Source organism: Eleutherodactylus coqui, chromosome 1, assembly GCF_035609145.1.
Source record: "Eleutherodactylus coqui strain aEleCoq1 chromosome 1, aEleCoq1.hap1, whole genome shotgun sequence".
Lineage (NCBI taxonomy): Eukaryota > Metazoa > Chordata > Amphibia > Anura > Eleutherodactylidae > Eleutherodactylus > Eleutherodactylus coqui.
The window spans coordinates 492,266,323-492,285,313 of record NC_089837.1 but is presented as its reverse complement, the minus strand read 5'-3'; the positions used below and the strand labels follow the sequence as shown (position 1 = coordinate 492,285,313).

At 42.4% G+C, this 18,991-nt stretch overlaps 1 protein-coding gene across 1 annotated transcript in view; it reads left to right on the top strand.

The window, feature by feature from the left end:
• The window catches only part of CNTN5 (contactin 5), an 802,468-nt gene that overhangs the window by 290,462 nt on the left and 493,015 nt on the right, over positions 1 to 18,991 (top strand). The window contains exons 4-5 of the mRNA XM_066586592.1: positions 2,585 to 2,708; positions 4,046 to 4,221. Coding sequence (XP_066442689.1) covers positions 2,585 to 2,708; positions 4,046 to 4,221 — 300 coding nt within the window. The remainder of the gene's footprint in view (positions 1 to 2,584; positions 2,709 to 4,045; positions 4,222 to 18,991) is intronic.

Here is an 18,991-nt window from a genome sequence, read left to right as displayed (position 1 = left end):
TATTTTGGTAAATTAAGTGATTATTACTTTGGCTATCACATCAGCACAAGTTACTTGAAAGTGTAGTGCCTAGTTAATAGTAAAACGTGGTATGGCTGCTGGAATATGGGGAGGCAAGAGCTAAAAAATTCCTTTGATCCTTATAGGCTTAGGCAAAGTGGCTTGGCTCATAAGGAATTATGTTACCAAATGAAATATGGTTTGGATTAGAAGCAGGTAACTAAATTTATGATATTTCTAGAATATCACAAAAGACAAAATGTTCAATTATAGCCATCTTACATACTAGGAGAAAAATAAGAACAATCAATCACAAAGTATCCCGTCATTCTATAATTTATTTTTCACCTAAAATTTTTGAAAATTTTGCAAGGAAATAGATTTGGGAATTCTTGTGATTTCCTATGGAAATGATATGCTTTTTGTTGTGTGGACCAACGCTTTGAATGCAGAACACAATAGCCCCATCTATTAGTCTCCATAGTGAAATGACTTTGTGACTTTTGGAAATTGTAGCACCCGTCCCCGTAGCAAAATCTTAAGTGCTTTATAATTCCGTGTTGTAAACAGCCATAAATATCTATTTTAGAAGAGAGCGGACCAGTTATATGGTAAGAAATCTCTTTTTAATCTCTAGGTGACAGTTCTGCTGGATTGCATATTATATTGTTTCATTTTAAAGTTCTGTGCAGTCACTGTAATTATAGAGCAGATGAAGTGATGTATGCGGCCAGAACGGGCGGAAACAGAGCGCCGATCTGAACTAAAGTCAGTAGGACTACACTGAGATGGTAAAATTGTGTTATCCAAACCACAGGAAGCAGTACTTTCCATTTTGGGATTTTGTTGAGTGTAGTCCTCATTGCATGTCATCAAATATCATTATGATTCATATGTTTCGGGAGTTAAACTAGGCACAACCAATTGTAAGACACTCCTGCTTGGGGCATATTGCTGGGCAAAACCCTGTAGTCAACTGCAACATAGAAACATAGTAACATAGTATGTTAGGCAGACACATGTCCATCTAGTTCAGCCTATTACCCTGTAATGTTGATCCAGAAGAAGGCAACCCCCACCCCCAATGATGTAGAAGCAAATTTTAGTCATTTAAGAAGAAAAAAATATTTTCGGAGATCCGTTGATTAGCAGGAGTGGGTAGAGTAGCAGATTTTGAACTTTGCCTTAGGCCTCGATATCTAGATATGGACATTGGTGTTAGTTAAGAGAAGGTTCAAACGAAGCTTCAAAAAGGTAAACATGCTGTAAGGGGGCATCTGAGGGGTTTTGGGAAGCAAATTAAAAGTTTTTGAAACTAAGAATTACTGTGAAAGAAATTATTGCAGTTTAGAAGCAATATGGTCTGGAGAAGAAGAACAAGAGAAGCATTTGCAAAGCTACATATACATTATTTGGAGGTTAATAGACAACTAAAGGCTCACTCACATGGGCGTATGTGGCCCTCATATTATGAGCATATTTTTCACACCCATGATACATGGTGCTAAGACCATTGATTTATATTGGGCCACTCACACCTGCATTTTCTTGTGTGTGTCAGGAAGGGTATCATTTCTCCATAGGGAGAGCACTAGAAATGAGCGAGCACCCAAATGCTCGGGTCCGCGTTATTCGAGTCGAGCTTTTCGTAAAATTCGAGAGCTCTACTTGAGTAACGAACCCCATTGACTACAATGGGAGACTCGAGCATTTTTGTATGTGAGACGCCGGGTGCCGAGTTTTTTTTTATTATTCCTAGGTTCGTTTCTTTCTCTCTCTCTCACTCCAGACAAAAAATTTGCCAATGACGCGCGCTGCGTTGTGGCGGGGCCGAAACAGGCACGTCACAGCGGGGAGGAGCCAAAAACTGGGGCGGGATCGAACACGGCTTGATGCTCGTTCGAGTAACAAGCACCATCGAGTATGCTAATACTCGAACGAGCATCAAGGTCGGCAGAGTACGTTCGCTCAACTCTAGAGAGCACCTAAAAGGTGAGTGAGGAGACTTATAAGGCCATCCCTGTTGCTCTGGGAAATAGGCAAATGGCAAGATGGAAAAATACCTCCACAGCGCCACCTATTTGAAGACTTTTTAACAAGCCTTGTAAAATGAGTGGGTTCACAATTCCCAGTCATTGTTAGATGACTCGTTAAAAAGTCGTTAAAAGAGAAAGGGAAGGAAGGGAAGCAATAAGAGAGGAAGGATGAAAGAAAGTCTTCCTGTACCTCAATTCCTCAACCACTCCTCAACCAGTCTTTATTTCCCACTTGCCAATAGAGATTCTTCGAATTTTTGATAGATACCATAAATATGAAATAGATAGATATGATATAGAAAGCTAGATAGATATTAGAAATTAATATTTAATATAATAATGATCTAAAGAGAAGAAAGGATCCTAAAAGGGTGAACAGAATGGAAATTCTAAATTACAACTAAACTTTCACGTGTTCATGTCAGTTCATTCTCTATTTTCTTTATTTAATGGAGCTTTCCTTTGTGTCTACATTTATCTGTTTTGTTAGAAAAAAAAAAATATATATATATATTCCTGTATTTTAACCAGCAGATTTTCATTTACAGAGGGTGTGGATTATGGGCCAGTGTTTGTCCAAGAGCCGGAAAATGCTATTTTTCCCATGGATTCTGGAGAGAAGAAACTGGCCCTTAATTGTGAGGCAAGAGGAGCCCCTGCTCCAGCTTATAGGTACATCTGATGTTAGATGCATTTGAAGAAGTCATTCATTCATTCTTCTTTCATGATCACATCACCCTCCACATCCTTAGGATAGGCCATGAACATTAGAATGGTTGGAGTCCGACTTTCGCCACCCCCTACCCCCCGCTGTTCAGGCACTACGCTGGAACACCAACCACAACCACTACTAATAGTAATGGAGAAAGTGAAGAGGCTACAGTTACACCTGCATGCCTCATCCTCTTTAAACAGTTGCTCACCGAAGGTCCCAAGAGTTGAACCCTAACAATATTATGAAGGCCCATCATTTTTAAAAACTTAGCTAACACTTTAATACAGCGTTAAAGGGACCACTGCTCTCCTGACATGTCTGTTTAGTAAGTATTGTATTCCCCGTGAAATAATTGTTAGAACTTTGTTTTAGCCCCTTCCTCTGCTTCTCCTCCTGGAAACGTATAAATAAGTTGACCACTGGGTGTTGCCATTCTCCTTGTGAATGAGGCATGTTCCTTCACATGCGGAATGGTAATTCTCAATTTGTTCATACGTTTGTAGAAGGAATCATTGAGGAGGAATGAAGAGTTCTAAGAACAGACGCACCAGAATTGTAATATTACAGATAATGTAAGTATTCAGTAAAATAGACACGTCAGGAGAGGCGGCAGGTCTTCTTTACTTCATTTCAATGGGACCATGCATATCACTGTATGAATTTGTATATTAATTCTCATTCTCGGATTGTAGGCAATTCTATTTAAAAAGTGGCCACTTGGGGCAGAAAGGAGCAATTTGCATGTCTCCACCCATTATCCCAGAATGAGAATTTATATCCATGGTGTATGAAAATGTAAATTCTGTCTGTTTGAGGAAAACCTTCTTGCATTCAATAGTACTAAAATGCATGATGCAATGGACTCTCTAGGGTCCTTTCCATAATAACCCCCCGCCCCACACCACCACCACCGTAACCATAAAATGCACTAAGACGCACGCACAAAAGACTCCTTCATGGTGCGAAAACATTGCGCTACCACCTGCGTTTAAGGTCGCCCTAAATGTCACAATTCTTCTGGCCATGCCACGCCAAGATCCACATTTAATCTTTCAGTGGAAAATTCCATCCCTGTTACAGCGCCGTAAGAAGTTTGCTTTTTAATCCTATCCTTTCCAGATTGTCCCTTAGGTAATGGAGATTCCAAGATTTGGCAAAGGCTCTTCATATACCATTTGCTGCTCAGAATATTAACATGTTTGATTTCTTTTTTCATTTTCTTTTTTTTTGGCTAATTTATATATAATTATTTTTTTTTATTTTTCATTTTCTCCATCTTTTGCTTCTTTTGAAGATGGCTCCGCAATGGAACAGAAATAGACTTGGAAAACGATTATCGCTACACTTTAATAGATGGGAGTTTAATTATCAGCAGTCCAAATGAGATGAAGGATTCTGGTCAGTACCAGTGCGTATCAGCAAACAGCCTTGGCACAATCCTTAGTAGAGAGGCAACACTTCAATTTGCATGTGAGTAATACCCTGATGATTTGGTCTTTAAGTTGTTAGTATCTTTTTCCTTTCTTCCACCTCCCCCCCCCCCTAAAAACCCTGATAAATATTTCTGGTTGGTAGATATAATTGTACAGATGACTGACTTGGGATTAATGAAGTATTGAACCCTTGGCACAGGATGGTTGGCCACTTCTGGTGTCTTGAGACGTGTTAGCAATTACAAATATCCATATCTGATTAATAATTCATAGAGATGTGAAATAGCAATTAAGGGCAGTGTAGTGTAATAAAATGCCCCACTCCCATTTACTTATCCGAGAAGCACTATGTTTTGATGGGGAAGAAGGGTCTTTTAGGTCATAGATGTTTCCATTGACATTGACCTTTTTGCTAGTTGCCATGATTTCATAAAGCAAGTCTTGCAGGAGCTGCTAACTCATCTGACTCTTCTGGCAGTGGGTTTTATTTACAGCAGTATGGAGGAGCTATATGAAGTTTTAATATTTTAAGGGCACTCCATCAAAAACACATTTTTCCTGCCCAGCTCCTCCTCATCTGATTGCCTGCCACACTCTGTGTATTCCAGTCACTTGCAGACCCCTGTCTGATACTTATCAGGTGCCATATTAAGAGTGAGATTTTTTTTTTTAACTTTCAGTTTCACATCTAGCCCGTTTGTTGAGGTTATACCATGTTTGTCTGCTAGGGAGACAGTTTATTTATCATTACCTTCTACATTCACCTAAGTAAAGGCCCATTTACACACAAAGATAATCTTTCAAAAGATTGAAAGATCATAGATCCTTTTGCATAAAGTACTAATAGGCACTAATTGCTATTAGTACTTTATCAGCTTCTTCGCGTGTAAATGAGGTTCTGGGAGCTGTTGCAGAACTCAACAGGAGGTCTGAGCTCTATAATTAGCTGCATTGTTCAACCATGGCCTACTCAAAGAGAAGAATGTAATCTCTAGCTTCCTGTGGAGAATTCAGCACCATGGACAGCAGACACAGTGTGTGGTTCTGCTTATCAGCTGTTCTGCTGACAAGGCTGACAGCTGAGACAAAGCAATCATCTGTAATCTGCTCTCCCTGGGGAAACACAGCGTGTGGTCCTGCCTATCAGCTGTACTGCTGAGCAATGGTTTTCAAGCAGAACTGAAAACCTTAGTTCCGCCAAACAGTGAAAGATGGGCACATTTAGATACAATTATTATTGCTGAAAAGACGGCTTTTGAGTGAATTTTGAGCGATAATCATTGTGTCTTAATGGGCCTTAAGCTACAGCCCATAAATATACATTCAGAAGGATGAGCTGTGATCTCTATTATAACTGTGTCACAGGAGCTGTGTGATCATCAGCACTAACTATGATAAGAGTGTCTCTGTCCCTCTCTAGACAGTTTCTGTGGTGGGATTCATGTAATAGCATCACACAAACTGTGCAATTGACTAGAAACTAAATACATAACCCCAAGTCGATCTGAGCTGGTTAAAACTAAGATCACATGATCATCTGAGGAACAAGAGGATCGGAGTTTCAGGCAGAAAGAAAAAACTAACCAACACTAGCTCACTTATGTTTACTGTGGGGATACCAACATAATAAATTTTTAAAAATTAGAGGAGTGGCCCTTTAAGAACCTCCCTTTTTTGTAATTTTTATTTTACCTCCCCACTTTTAAGAAAATCATAATTCTTTTATTTATCCATCATCGTAGCTGCCTGAGGGCTTATTTTTTGCGGGACAAGTTATATTTTTACAAAGATACTATTTAATGTACCATATGATGCACTGAAAAAACTTTTAAAAACATCTAAGTACAGTAAAATGGGGAAAATAATGCAAATTTGGGAGGGCCTTTTTTATGGTGTACATACTGTGGCAAAAATGACGTAACTTTATTCTATGGGTCAGTACGATTAAGACAATATGAAATCTATATAATTTTTTTGCTGTACTACTTTTAAAAAACAAAATATCTTTAAAAAAATGTAAATTATTATCGGCCATCGCCTTCTGATAGCCATAACGATTTTATTTTCCCATCGACATAGTTGTGTAAGGGCTTGGTTTTTTTTGCATGATGTCTATTGGTACCATTTTGGAGTATAAACAACTTTTTATCGCTTCTTCTTTAATTACTTCTTAGAGGCGGGGTAACCAAGAAAAGCACAATTCTGGCATTGTGTTTTTTTTTCTGACAACATTCATTGTGCGGTACAAATAAGGCGTTAACTTGAATGATTAGACTTTTACAGACAGAGCAACACCATTTTTTTTTTAACTTAAAATTTGTTTTAGTCCCCACAGGGGTCATGAACTTGCGATCATTTGATTGCTCATGCAATATAGTGTAATAATCTGACAGGCATTCTACCAAGCCATCTCACAGGCAATCAGAGATGGCAGCACTGGGGGTCTTCAAAAGGTTCCACGGTGCCACAGCAAATGAACAGCACTCCGTATCTCACCGCAACGGGGTCATTTGGGACCCCCAAACTTTAATGAGGGGGTTATTTATGCCAGAACTGCCAGAACTGCCAGCGGCATTTAAAGAGTTAACAGCTGGAATCAGCATTCAGTTGGGGATGGCGGTTGCTTGCAGAGCGATTTCTATGTGACTGTGTCGTCCAAAGTGAAGTTTGGAAGAGGTTCTGTTATTGTGTGGGGGTGTTTCTACTGGCAAGGACTAGGGCCATTGATTATAGTGAAATACACCCTTAGGCCTTAGTCACACGGGCGTTTTTTCACGCGATTTGCGCATCGCATGACGGATGCGCATGCGCAAATCGCGTGACCGGCGCCGAAAAATCGGCCCAAAAATCGCCCGAAAATCTGCTCCTAGCCGCGTTTCATTAGAAACGGGCCGGAGCTGTCCAGCGCATTGCATTCAATGGAGCCGGCAATACAGCGGCTCCATTGAATGCAAGCGCTGCGGGCGTGCGCGGGGTTAATTGTCGGGAAGGGGTTAAATATATAACCCCTTACCTGCAATGCATCCTTAAATGTGAAAAAATAAAAAAAAAGGATGTACTCACCTGCTCCCGGCAGCTGGAGATCCCGGCGGTCGGCCTGCAGTGGGTGTGAAGGAGGTGTGACTCAGGCTTGCCCCTGATTGGCTCAGCGCTGAGCCAATCAGAAGCAAGTCTCAGTCACACCCATTCATGAATTCATGAATGGGTGTGACTGAGCTCAGCCTCTGATTGGCTCAGGCTGAGCCAATCAGGGGCAAGCCTGAGTCACACCTCCTTCACACCCACTGCAGGCCGACCGCCGGGATCTCCAGCTGCCGGGAGCAGGTGAGAACATCCTTTTTTTTTATTTTTTCACATTTAAGGATGCATTGCAGGTAAGGGGTTATATATTTAACCCCTTCCCGACAATTAACCCCGCGCACGCCGGCAGCCCATTGCTTTCAATGGAGCGGCTGTATTGCCGCTCCATTGAATTCAATGGGCAAACATCGTTCTTCTCTGCCACAGCTGGAACAGCTGTGGCAGAGAAGAATGATTTGTCTTCTATATGTTCTCAATGGGGTCGGCGCTGCTGCCGCCGGCCCCGTTGAGTGCATATAGAGAAGAGAACAGGAATCGCAGATCGCAGATAGGTGCGATCTGCGATTTCTGTTCTCTAATTTATCGGACGAGCGCATAAAAAGCGCTCATGTGTCCGATACCATTGCAAAGCAATGGTTTTAAAAAGTCGCCGGACGCATGCGCATGCGCAAATCGCGGCAATAAACGCCCGTGTGACTAAGCCCTTAGGCCTTAGTCAGACGGGCGTTTTTTCGCGCGATTTGCGGATCGCATGACGGATGCGCATCCGCAAATCGCGAGACCGGTGCGCGCAAGTCGCCCGCAAATCGCCCGAAAATCAGCTCCTAGCCGCGTTTCATTAGAAACGGGCCGGAGCTGTCCAGCGCATTGCATTCAATGGAGACGGCAATAGAGCCGACTCCATTTAAAGCAATGCGCTGCGGGCGAGCCCGGGATGAATTGTCGGGAAGGGCTTAAATATATAAGCCCTTCCCTGCAATGCATCCTAAAATGTGTTAAATTAAAAAAAAATTGTATACTCACCTTCTCCCGGCAGTGGGTGGGACGGGACGGAGCTATGCTCCCGCCCCTTGTCCGCAGCCAGCAATGGGAGTGGGCGGGTCATAGCAGAGCTTAGCTCCACCCCCATCCTGCCCCCTCCCATTGCAAATGCCGCAGTAGAGGAGAGAGAGGCACAGAGCCAGGGAGTGGGAGGGGACTGCTCAGATGGAAGTGTATATTGGTTGGCTGTGAAAACGCCAGCCAATATACGCTTGTGTAAATAAACCCTTAGAACTAAACTAGGCCAGTTCATTAAGGAGTTAAATATATCTAGCCAATGGGGTAAGATTATGTAAAAATGTATCAACTTTTTAAAAAGTTGTATGTCATACAGCATGCTCAAAAATATAATTCCACTTGCGTAAGAGGTGTAGTAAATTGGTCTAAATTGATTTGCGAAAAAAAGGCGCAACTTGCACGAGACGCAACGCTAGTAATAAATGTATCCTAATAACTCCTGGCCTTTAAGAAGACAGATCTACATGAATGTTGACTGCTTGGTTGGTTACATCACTGGGGCAGACGTGGTCAGAGCTTGGATATGTTTGCTTATTCTTATTTTCATTGTATGACATAAAAGAAACATAAAGCTAGTGCACAATAATATAATGCCAGCTATCTACCCCGCACCCCACCTCCCGGGACTTCCATCTCTTCATCTACTGACGCAGCCGGTACTGTGGGTGACAATCACCGGGAGAATATGTTGCCTTTGATCTCCAGAAATATTATTTGTTTTCTTCATAATCTAAAGGAAATATATCTCAGGCCAAATAGAAATGTGCAAGAACCCGGCTTTGAGTAGAGCTAACGCCACCCTGTAATCACCAATTACTTCATATCACTGTTGCTTAACACATTGTTAGTTGTTGTTGTTCTCTCCTTGTTTTCGCTCATCATAATGGATAATTGCTATTGTTTCGGCTCCAAAAAACAATAATTTGTGTTAAAAAAAACCCAATAACCAGTCGGCCGGCGCTCACAGAACATTCAATTCGATTTAAACAAGTTGAGCAGATGAAATAGTTTTCAGATGTGTCTGCAGTTATTCTAGTAATTGTCAGCTTATCATACAGGGACATCGCATTCGTTTCCCCCCACTGAGAAGTAACGCAGATTCTCCTGGCCGCTTGTTAGAAGAAGATACAGTGTGAGAAAGTAATTGTAATGTTACCTTATCAGGCATGTATAGAGCTAAGCATGTCACCTAGGAAAGGCGGAGGTTTTCGTATAGTTTGTTGTTATATCCTAAGGTTTTTTCATGGGTAGTGATGATGAGCGATTAGTGGAATAATCAGTTTTGGTCAGGTTCAGGCCGATTTCACCAAAAGCATTGTGAAACAGGATGACCGATTCCTTTAACCCTTTCCAATCCACTGTCTGACGTCTTCCTACATTCTGATTGAAATGAAGTAAATGGAGATCAAATTAGCACTCCTGCAGGCCCGGAGTATTAGAAAATGTGAATAAAATTGAGTAAAACCGATAGGACTCACCCGGTACTCAGTGAGGTCCCAAAGGGAAGGGAACCTCACCGGTACCTCCTGGTCCGGAAATGCCTGTAGAATAGGAGAGTTCTTCCTCCCAATCCTGGAAAGGAGAGCAGCCTGGATCCTTGAGTCCACCCAAAAAATAGGGGGGCCCAAATAAAATGTAACAACTATGTTCCAGAAAAAGTGACCCCAGCGCTCACTGGGGAAGAACGATCCTTCGTGTCATAAAACGTCTTCTTTATTTGCAACGCGTTTCAGCCCACAACTTGAAGGATGTTTTTCAAGCGCTGGAGTCATTTTTTCTGGAACTTAGTTGTTACAATCTGATTGAAGCTTGTACAGCTCCAATGTCAGAAGACGTCCAGGAGGGTATTCTTACCGTCTATTGCCAGCCACTTCACTGTTGAAGCCCCTCTGGCGCACACACACTGGCTTTAGCCAGCAGATGGCACTGTTGTGTAACAGCAAAAAGAGAAAGCCTTTTAGGAAACCCTGAACCCAAAATTGGATTGAAAAGGGTTAACCCCATAAGGATATGAGTCTGACCTATTTTGGTCTTAAGGGTGCAACAATTTTTGGAGGATTTTCATCACCATTTTTCAAAAGCCATAACTTTTTTACTTTTTTGTCGAAGCGGCCGTATAAGGGCTTGTTTTTTGCGTGGTGGACTGTAGTTTTTAATCGGTGCCACTTTTGGGTACATAGACTATATTGTAAAACACATCAATTCTGCCATAGATTTTTTTTTTTCACAGCATAAGGCCTCAGTCACACGGGCGCATCGGCACCCGTGTGACTGCAGGAAAGAGACGGACGTACCTGCAATGAAGCCGGTCACATGTTCTTTCCTCCAGCGCTGCAGAGAGACGGCCGTCTGCAGGTACGCCCGTCTGCTGGTGTCAGTCACACGGGCGCATCGGTGTCGGTGTACGGGTGCCGATGCGCCCGTGTGACTGAGGCCTTAATCATGCAGCATAGATGACACAATACATTTTTTTCTGCAGGTCGGTACGATTACAAACATACCAAAATTCTTATATATGTTTTTTAGATTTAGGCGCAATAAAACGCTTTTTCTAAAAATTATTATTTTTTTCTAAATTCCTGCATTCAAACTCCTATAACTTTTTTATTTTTCCATGGACAGAGCTTTGTGAGGGTGTTTTTTGCAAGACGAGCTGTAGTTTTTATTTGTACCATTTTGGGGTACTTGTGGCTTTTTTGATCACTTTTATTGTGTTCTTTGAGAGGCAGAATGAAAAAAATAAGCATTTTGCCTCAGTTTTTTAGGGGTTTTCTTTACGCTTTTTGCCGTGCAGGATGGAAAGCATGTTCAATTTATTGTACGCATCATTATGGATACAACTATACCAATTATGTGGGATTTTAATTAAAAAAACAATTATGCTAATATGGGAAAAAGCAAAAAAAGTTGTTTTTTTTTACATTTTTAATTAAAAATAACGGGTTTTTTTTGCACTTTTTATGTCCCTGTAAGGGACTTGTACAATCACACCTATGATCGCTGTTATTAGCGATCATAGGCAATGGCAAAGTAGGACGCCGGTAGCTGGCATCCTGTTGCCATGGCAACCCGTTGGGCTCTCTGCGATTACATTGCGAAAGTCCGATGATGTCACAGAGGGAGTACACTCCCTTCTCCAAGGGACAGCTAAAGAACGACAGCTGTTTTTTGAGCTTTAGAAAATTTTTGTCTTGAGAGAATAAGGAGGAGGAAACATGGTGGAAGGGAGAGAAGAAGAGCAGAGTGTGCTCTTTGTGGAAACGTGTGGGCTGCAGCTCCGTATTTCTATATTGACCTATTTTTGCATTTGGGGAAAGTAGAAGGAGGAAACATGGCGGAAGTAGGAGTAGGAGAGCAGCAGCAGCACCCCCACCGACAGCAGCAACAGCACCTTGAAGGAACAGTGTGGTTTTTGATATAAATCTATGCTTAGTCATATGTGAGTAATTATTCCCCATCTACTCTTCCTTAGGCCTCATGTCCATGGGCACGCACGGTGGAATCCCGCAGCGGTTTTCACCCATGCCCAAGCCATGAGGCCAAAAATGACAGCATACTCACATGTCCAGACGCTGCGGGTCTCCTCTCCGTCGCGGACGGATCTTCTTTCTTCTGCCCCACGAAAGCGCCTTGCACACTTTTTTTTTTTAATCTCCTGCTCTACAGGTTCCGCGGCAAAGCACAAAAACAGCCACGGATACGGTTGGCTTCCATGGACTTCAATAGAAGCCAAGGAATCCGTCCATGCAGGAGATCCATAGGAAAATCAAGCATGTGCGTTCCTCACGTTGGGAAAAAAAATCACATCCGCATTCATTTATTTGCCCTGCGGATGCTAATGCATCCCTATGGGCTTCTGGGGCTGCGGATCTCCCGCGCGGGAGACACACGCAGATTTTAAAATTAAAATCCGCACGTGGTCATTGGATCAAAGTCAGACCTCATCTGGAATTCTGTCCAGTTCTGAATTCACCTGGAAATCTGTGTCCAGCTCTGGGCACCCTATTTTAATAAAAACATAGACAAACTGGAGCAAGTTCAGAGAAGAGTTACCAAGATGGTGAGCGGTCTGCAAATCATGTCCTATGAGGAACGGTTAAAGGATCTGAGAATGTTTAGCTTGCCAAAAAGAAGGCTGAGAGACTTAATAGCTGTCTACAAATATCTGAAGGGCTGTCACAGTGCAGAGGGATCAGCCCTATTCTCATTTGTACAAGGAAAGACTAGAAGCAACCTGGAGGCCCCTTCCAACTCTACCATTCTGTGATAGAACAAGTGGTACTTCAGTAGTTTAAACAAAAAATAATCACAGCGTGCCACACATAGTTCCTAAATAACTGAAGTTCTAGCGGATTTGTTGTAAACTCTCAAAGGAATTACCCAAAAGTTCCAGGCTCGTTTCCAGTAAAGCCTCAGTCCTTTCACTAATTATTCAAGCTGTAAATTTACCAATATCTCCTGGGACATTATTATGTGACTTGCAGGCCTGCATATTCCCTAACAGTCATTACATGTGTGCACACATTCGGCTTTATCAAAGTAGACCTCACTTACGATGCGTTGTGCAGGCACTTCTTGCTGGTTGGTCTTGCTTCCTCCGTTATGCAGCAGCAGCCTCTCCTACGGTAGTACACAAGTGCCTGTAGCCCCTGCAGTTCATGATACGCTCAGGCTCAGCACCATACACTCTGTATCACAGTATTAGCTGCTGCCACTTTCTTTACATTGTCACTGAATCTCCAGCTTCTTCCTGTAGATGATGCAAGGCTATTGACAACCAGCTATTTCTGCCACTCGCCTTGGTAGGCTAGAGTTTGCTCTCTGCATGTGACATGCATGCTGCTGCACAGGGCACGGTCTCTCTCCTCTCCTGTGCCTTACACCTGCATCTTTGACTGATCTACATACTGCTCACTGTTTGGAATAGTCAATGTCATTATAGCTTCTAGTAAATATGATAAGGCCACATTTCCCTAAGTAGTGCCTGGAAAAGGCATTATGGGACAAGTCTTAAAGGGGTTGTCCCGCGCCGAAACGGGTTTTTTTTTTTTTCCAATAGCCCCCCCGTTCGGCGCGAGACAAACCCGATGCAGGGGTTTAAAAAAAAAAAACAGATAGTACTTACCCGAATCCCCGCGCTCCGGTGACTTCTTACTTACCTTGCGAAGATGGCCGCCGGGATCTTCACCCTCGGTGGACCGCAGGTCTTCTGTGCGGTCCATTGCCGATTCCAGCCTCCTGATTGGCTCGAATCGGCACACGTGACGGGGCGGAGCTACGAGGAGCAGCTCTCTGGCACGAGCGGCCCCATTCAGAAGGGAGAAGACCGGACTGCGCAAGCGCGTCTAATCGGGCACTTAGACGCTGAAAATTAGACGGCACCATGGAGACGAGGACGCTAGCAACGGAACAGGTAAGTGAATAACTTCTGTATGGCTCATAATTAATGCACAATGTACATTACAAAGTGCATTAATATGGCCATACAGAAGTGTATACCCCAACTTTGTTTCGCGGGACAACCCCTTTAAGCAGAGCTATTGCCTTTAGACAAGGGATTATAACATTAAGATGGCCCATAGAAATTCTCTTGTTGTAAAAGTTAGCCATGAGCTTTTGGTAATACCATTTGGAAGTTGACTTCCATTAGGGGTTCTCTGTAATGTAACAGCTCTTTACTGCTTGTGTTGTGTGTTTTTGTATGGTCTGACTGCAAGGTCTTGAAAATAAGTAGTTTGAAAGCAGCTTACTATAATATACATTTTCAGTTCCTATGACAACATTCTTTATATTTTGCTTAAAATAGTACAATAATGACCTTTTAAGACCCATATAATTTGTGTCCCCGTGTTCATGACGAATATTGAAGTTCTACTGTTAGTCTTGCTTTGTGCAGAATGACAGATTTGATATGCATAGACCTTCATTTATAGTCGTAGAAACGGACCAGGAGTTGGCATTTAAAGGTGCTTTGTTTGGGAATTAAAAAAGGGCCTACAATTAATAATAATTGAATACTCACCTATTCTGGCCGCTCCTCGCCCAGTGCTGCAGGCCCAAGGTCTGCTACACAGAACCTGGAAGAAGCTGTGAGAGATTATGTGCTCGTGACCGCTCAGCCATTCACAGGCTTCAGCTGTGATTCTTCTATCGCTGCTGAAGGCTGTGAGTGGTTGAGCGGTCACATGCACAATACGTGACATGTGACCACCCACCGGTTCTTCCAGGTTCCGTTTGGCAGGAAAGGTAAGTATTCATTTTTTAGGAATTTTAAGCCCTTTAAACTTTTTTTTACGTCCCAGGAAAGGTCTTTAAAGTAAGAAGAATACATTCATTGTGAAAGAAAATCAAGCACCCAGAAGGAGTTATCAAGATCGAGTTAAACTTTATATGCGTGATTGCAAGTTTAATCTAAGTAAGTGATTGCAGTATCAGAGCAAAAGGATAATTGGAGAAAACTGAACACTTGAAGGGAGGCTCTAATACTCTGTTGTATCACCTCTAGCTTGGAATACGAGATGTGATATGGGCAGGCATGGAAGTTCTAGTACCCAGTTGGATCACCTCTAGCTTAGATACAACATGTGATACAGGTGGGCATGGAGAGTCTAGTACCCTGTTGTACCACCTCTAGCTTGGATACAAGATGTGATACAGGTAATCATGGAGGCTCTAGTACCCTGTTGTACTACCTCTAGCTTGGATACAAGATGTGATGCAGGCAGGCATGGGAGTTCTAGTACCCTGTTGGGTTGGCTTTAGCTTGGGTGCAAGATGTGATACAGGTAACGAGTGGGCCACTTGTCTCTGGATGGTGAACAACAAAATAACTGGAGCTGCTCATGCTTGTTGGAAAATCAGAGGATTCTTTCTACTGATAGCCAGCTGAGAGTGCCCTAAGCCTACTCGCCTTGTGCGTGTGTATCCTCATGCATCCACTCGTCCCAACCCCTCCTAACAGTCTGGTCGGAACAGCCCAGGTAGCGGGCAATTTGTTGTTACGACCGGTTTCACAGATTCCAATAATGTGCCCCTCTCAGACTCTGGTAACTGGGCGAAATCTCTTCTCTGCGTCGTAGAGGCGTCTAGGGGTCAACAAGCTCTACACAAGTAGACAAAGAGGTCACTACACACAAGGAGCCTCCGAGAGCCTTTGCATAGGCCAATGGGGGAACCACTTTTAGGTCCTTCGTTGACAAGACCGTTCATCTGATCATGCTACAACTCTAATCACCTACAAATCTGACTAAGATATAACTGCATGCCGAGCAAAATGAAAGCAAAATGACGGCTCCTTCAAGGGGCTTCATTTTTGAGTGTATATGAATTGCACTTTCCATGTTTTCATACCTAAATGTAGCAGTCCATGGATTGCAATGAGAATCCAAAAACATCAGCACTATGTTCAGATTTCAAGGTCTTAAATAGAGTTGAGCGAACATACTCTGCCAAGCTTGATGCTCGTTCAAGTATTAGCGTACTCGATGTTGCTCATTACTGGAACGAGCATCAAGCTGTGTTCGAAACCCCCCCCCCCCCAGTTTTTGGCTCCTCCCCGCCGTGACGTGCATGTTTTGGTCCCTCCCCGCCGCGATGCAGCGTGCGTCAATGGCAAATTTTTTGTCAGGCAGGAGAGAGAGAGAGAGAGAAATCGGCAGAGAGATTGGCACCCGGCGTCCCACATACAAAAATGCTTGAGTCTCCCATTGTAGTCAATGGGATTCGTTACTCAAGTAGAGCTCTCAAATTTTACGAAAAGCTCAACTCGAATAATGTGGACCCGAGCATTTGGGTGCTTGCTCATCTCTAGAATCCAAGCTGTACAAAATCACCACTTCCGAATCAGGCGTAAAGGTTATGTCCTCAGAAGACTGTTGTAGTAATAATAATATAAATTTGTTTCTTAAAGCAGCCTATGCAAATATATGTATGTATATATTCATATATCCACCTTCATAGAAAATAGCTAGCAGTGAAATGGTTAACTGGTTCAATACTGTACACTGTGTGTCTTTCGCATTCTTATGCTGGTATCCTGAAGTACACTCCTACATAAATTCCCAAGACTTAACAAGGTCCTGAGATGTGTCTCTCATGAGAAAGACCTGCGATGCCCACCGCTCGTAAGGGGGGAGGGTCTGCTCCTTATCTCATCTCTTGGATTCCTTGGTCCAGATTGGAATATTAATAAAGTCTATGCTACTTGGGTATATAGAAATTACGTGTTCACATAGAAACATACACCTGGGGCGTAAACATATGTAAATCATCAGCGTCGTTACATACTAGTCCATGTAATTGGGGTATGCATGTACTTGGTGCGTCATATTCAGTATAACTGTATTGTACTCCCTTTCAATAAATCAGAACAGTATTGGGAGCTCACAGATAACATCTGTGAGTTCAAATTCATATATTCATGCATGAAGCTTCTCATTATAACCAATCGGGAGCAAACCAGTGAAATCTTCTGGAATATGATTTATTCCCATAACAAGATGACTATCACACAAAGTACAAATGCGGATAACATAAAATAGTATATAGGTGCATAAACAGGCTAAGGTGTTTGCACAGATTTTTGTGTGCGTGCAACTCATGCTGGCAAAGTGTGACCAAGTGAACCCTTTGATTTTAATGGGTTAGTTCTCATGAGACTTGCCCTATCTCTCTGCGTGTTATGCAGAAAGCTGGCATAGACGTTTATGGCAGGTTTAAACCCTTGTTCATGTGCAAACATTCTCTCTCCATTGCTGTGAGCGTGTATGCACATACGTTCATTTGTGAAAGCCTTAAAAAAACAAAAAAGTGAGGAAATAGGGAATCTGACCCCAATATAAAAATGTGAGGAGACCCTACCTAAAAGCTGAGTGTTCGCCCTGATGAGGGTGATTCTGACTTTACCTAGTTGGTACCAGGGAATGTGACTACAATTACATAGTAACATAGTTTGTTAGGCTGAATGAAGACAATGTCCATCTACTCCAGCCTGTCCAGCCTCCTGTTTTGTTGATCCAGAGGAAGGCAAAAAAACCCAAGGGCAGAAGCCAGATAGCCCTTTTGGGGAAATAATTCCTTCCCGACTCCCTAATGGCAATCAGACTGTTCCCTGGAATAACCCCTAATAGTTCCTACCTGCCTGTATACCCGGATTAACAATTAACCTAAGATTTATATCCTATAATGTCCTTCCTCTCCAGAAAGACATCAAGTCCCCTTTTAAACTCCTCTATGGATTTTGCCATCACCACTTCCTCCGGCAAAGAGTTCCACAGTCTAACTGCTCTTACAGTAAAGAATCCCCTTCTGTGTTGGTGATGAAACCTGCTTTCCTCTAAATGTAGCAGATGCCCTCTTGTTACCGTCGCAGTCCTGGGTATAAACAGATCATGGGAGAGATCCTTGTATTGTCCCCTCATGTATTTATACATAGTTATTTGGTCACCCCTTAGCCGTATTTTTTCTAGAGTAAATAATCCCAATTTGGATAGCCTCTCTGGGTATTCCAGTCCCGTCATTCCATGTATTAGTTTAGTTGCCCTTCTTTGAACCCCCTCAAGCACTGTGACATCTTTCCTGAGCACCGGTGTCCAGAATTGTACGCAGTATTCCATGTGAGGCCTGACAAGTGCCTTATATAGTGGGAGGATAATGTTCTCGTCCCTCGCCCCTATACCTCTTTTAATGCACCCCAAAACTTTATTTGCCTTTGCAGCAGCTGACTGGCATTGGTTACTCCAGTTTAGTCTACTATCCACTAATACCCCCAGGTCCTTTTCCATATCACTTTTTCCTAGCGGTACTCCAGGAAATTAGATATTGCACAAATACATAAAAAGCTAGATGTTACACAAATGTATGAACAGTTTAGATGTTACGCAAGTATATGAACTACTAAAGCTCAGGTGAGCTTCGAAATGTTTTCTTTCCATTTTGCTGTCCCCATAACTTTAAGTTAATTGGTGCAAAAATGGCTGCAAAGTTTAAAACTCTTTCCAGCCCTTCTTCATCAATAAATTGGCGGAGAGCGTTGAGTCCCTCTCCGTCTTGTGTAACTCCCTTTCTTTGATGAACGCCTGTGGAAGATATTAGAGAGTACTTACCATCCTTCTAGGGCCGCACTCCTCATACTCTAAGTCTTTTGTCTTTGTGCTATGTGAAATGATCAGACTGAAGGGCGCGAGGTTACGGCAGCACTGACAATAGATTTTCATTTTAATTAAATATTGCATTAAAAGAGTAAATTAGAAACTGAGGCGAAAAGGTAGAAAGATGATGATGGAGAAGATATGAGCAGTCATTCCAGAAAAAGCAAATACGTACGATAGATGAAGTGGCCTTTGCCGAGTTAAGTAACATATTCTTGTAGAAGGTAGTTAATGGAAGTCAAAGATCATTTCATTTAGTGAAAGCTTCATTTCTTAAAGGAAATATCTAAGTTTCTTATCACTTTTCTCAGGGGGAGGGGCAAACAGATAAGTTAGAATGGAGTAGATGAAGCTGAATGAATGTTTAATGACGATTTTATGCTGATACTGCAATTACTTCAAGAAGTTTTCCAGGAGAGAAATTATTGGTGACTGATCCTTTATGCCTTTGATGTGCATAGTGAAAAAAAACCTTTTATAGTGCTCATGACACATTGGTATATGTTGTGGGATGTGGGC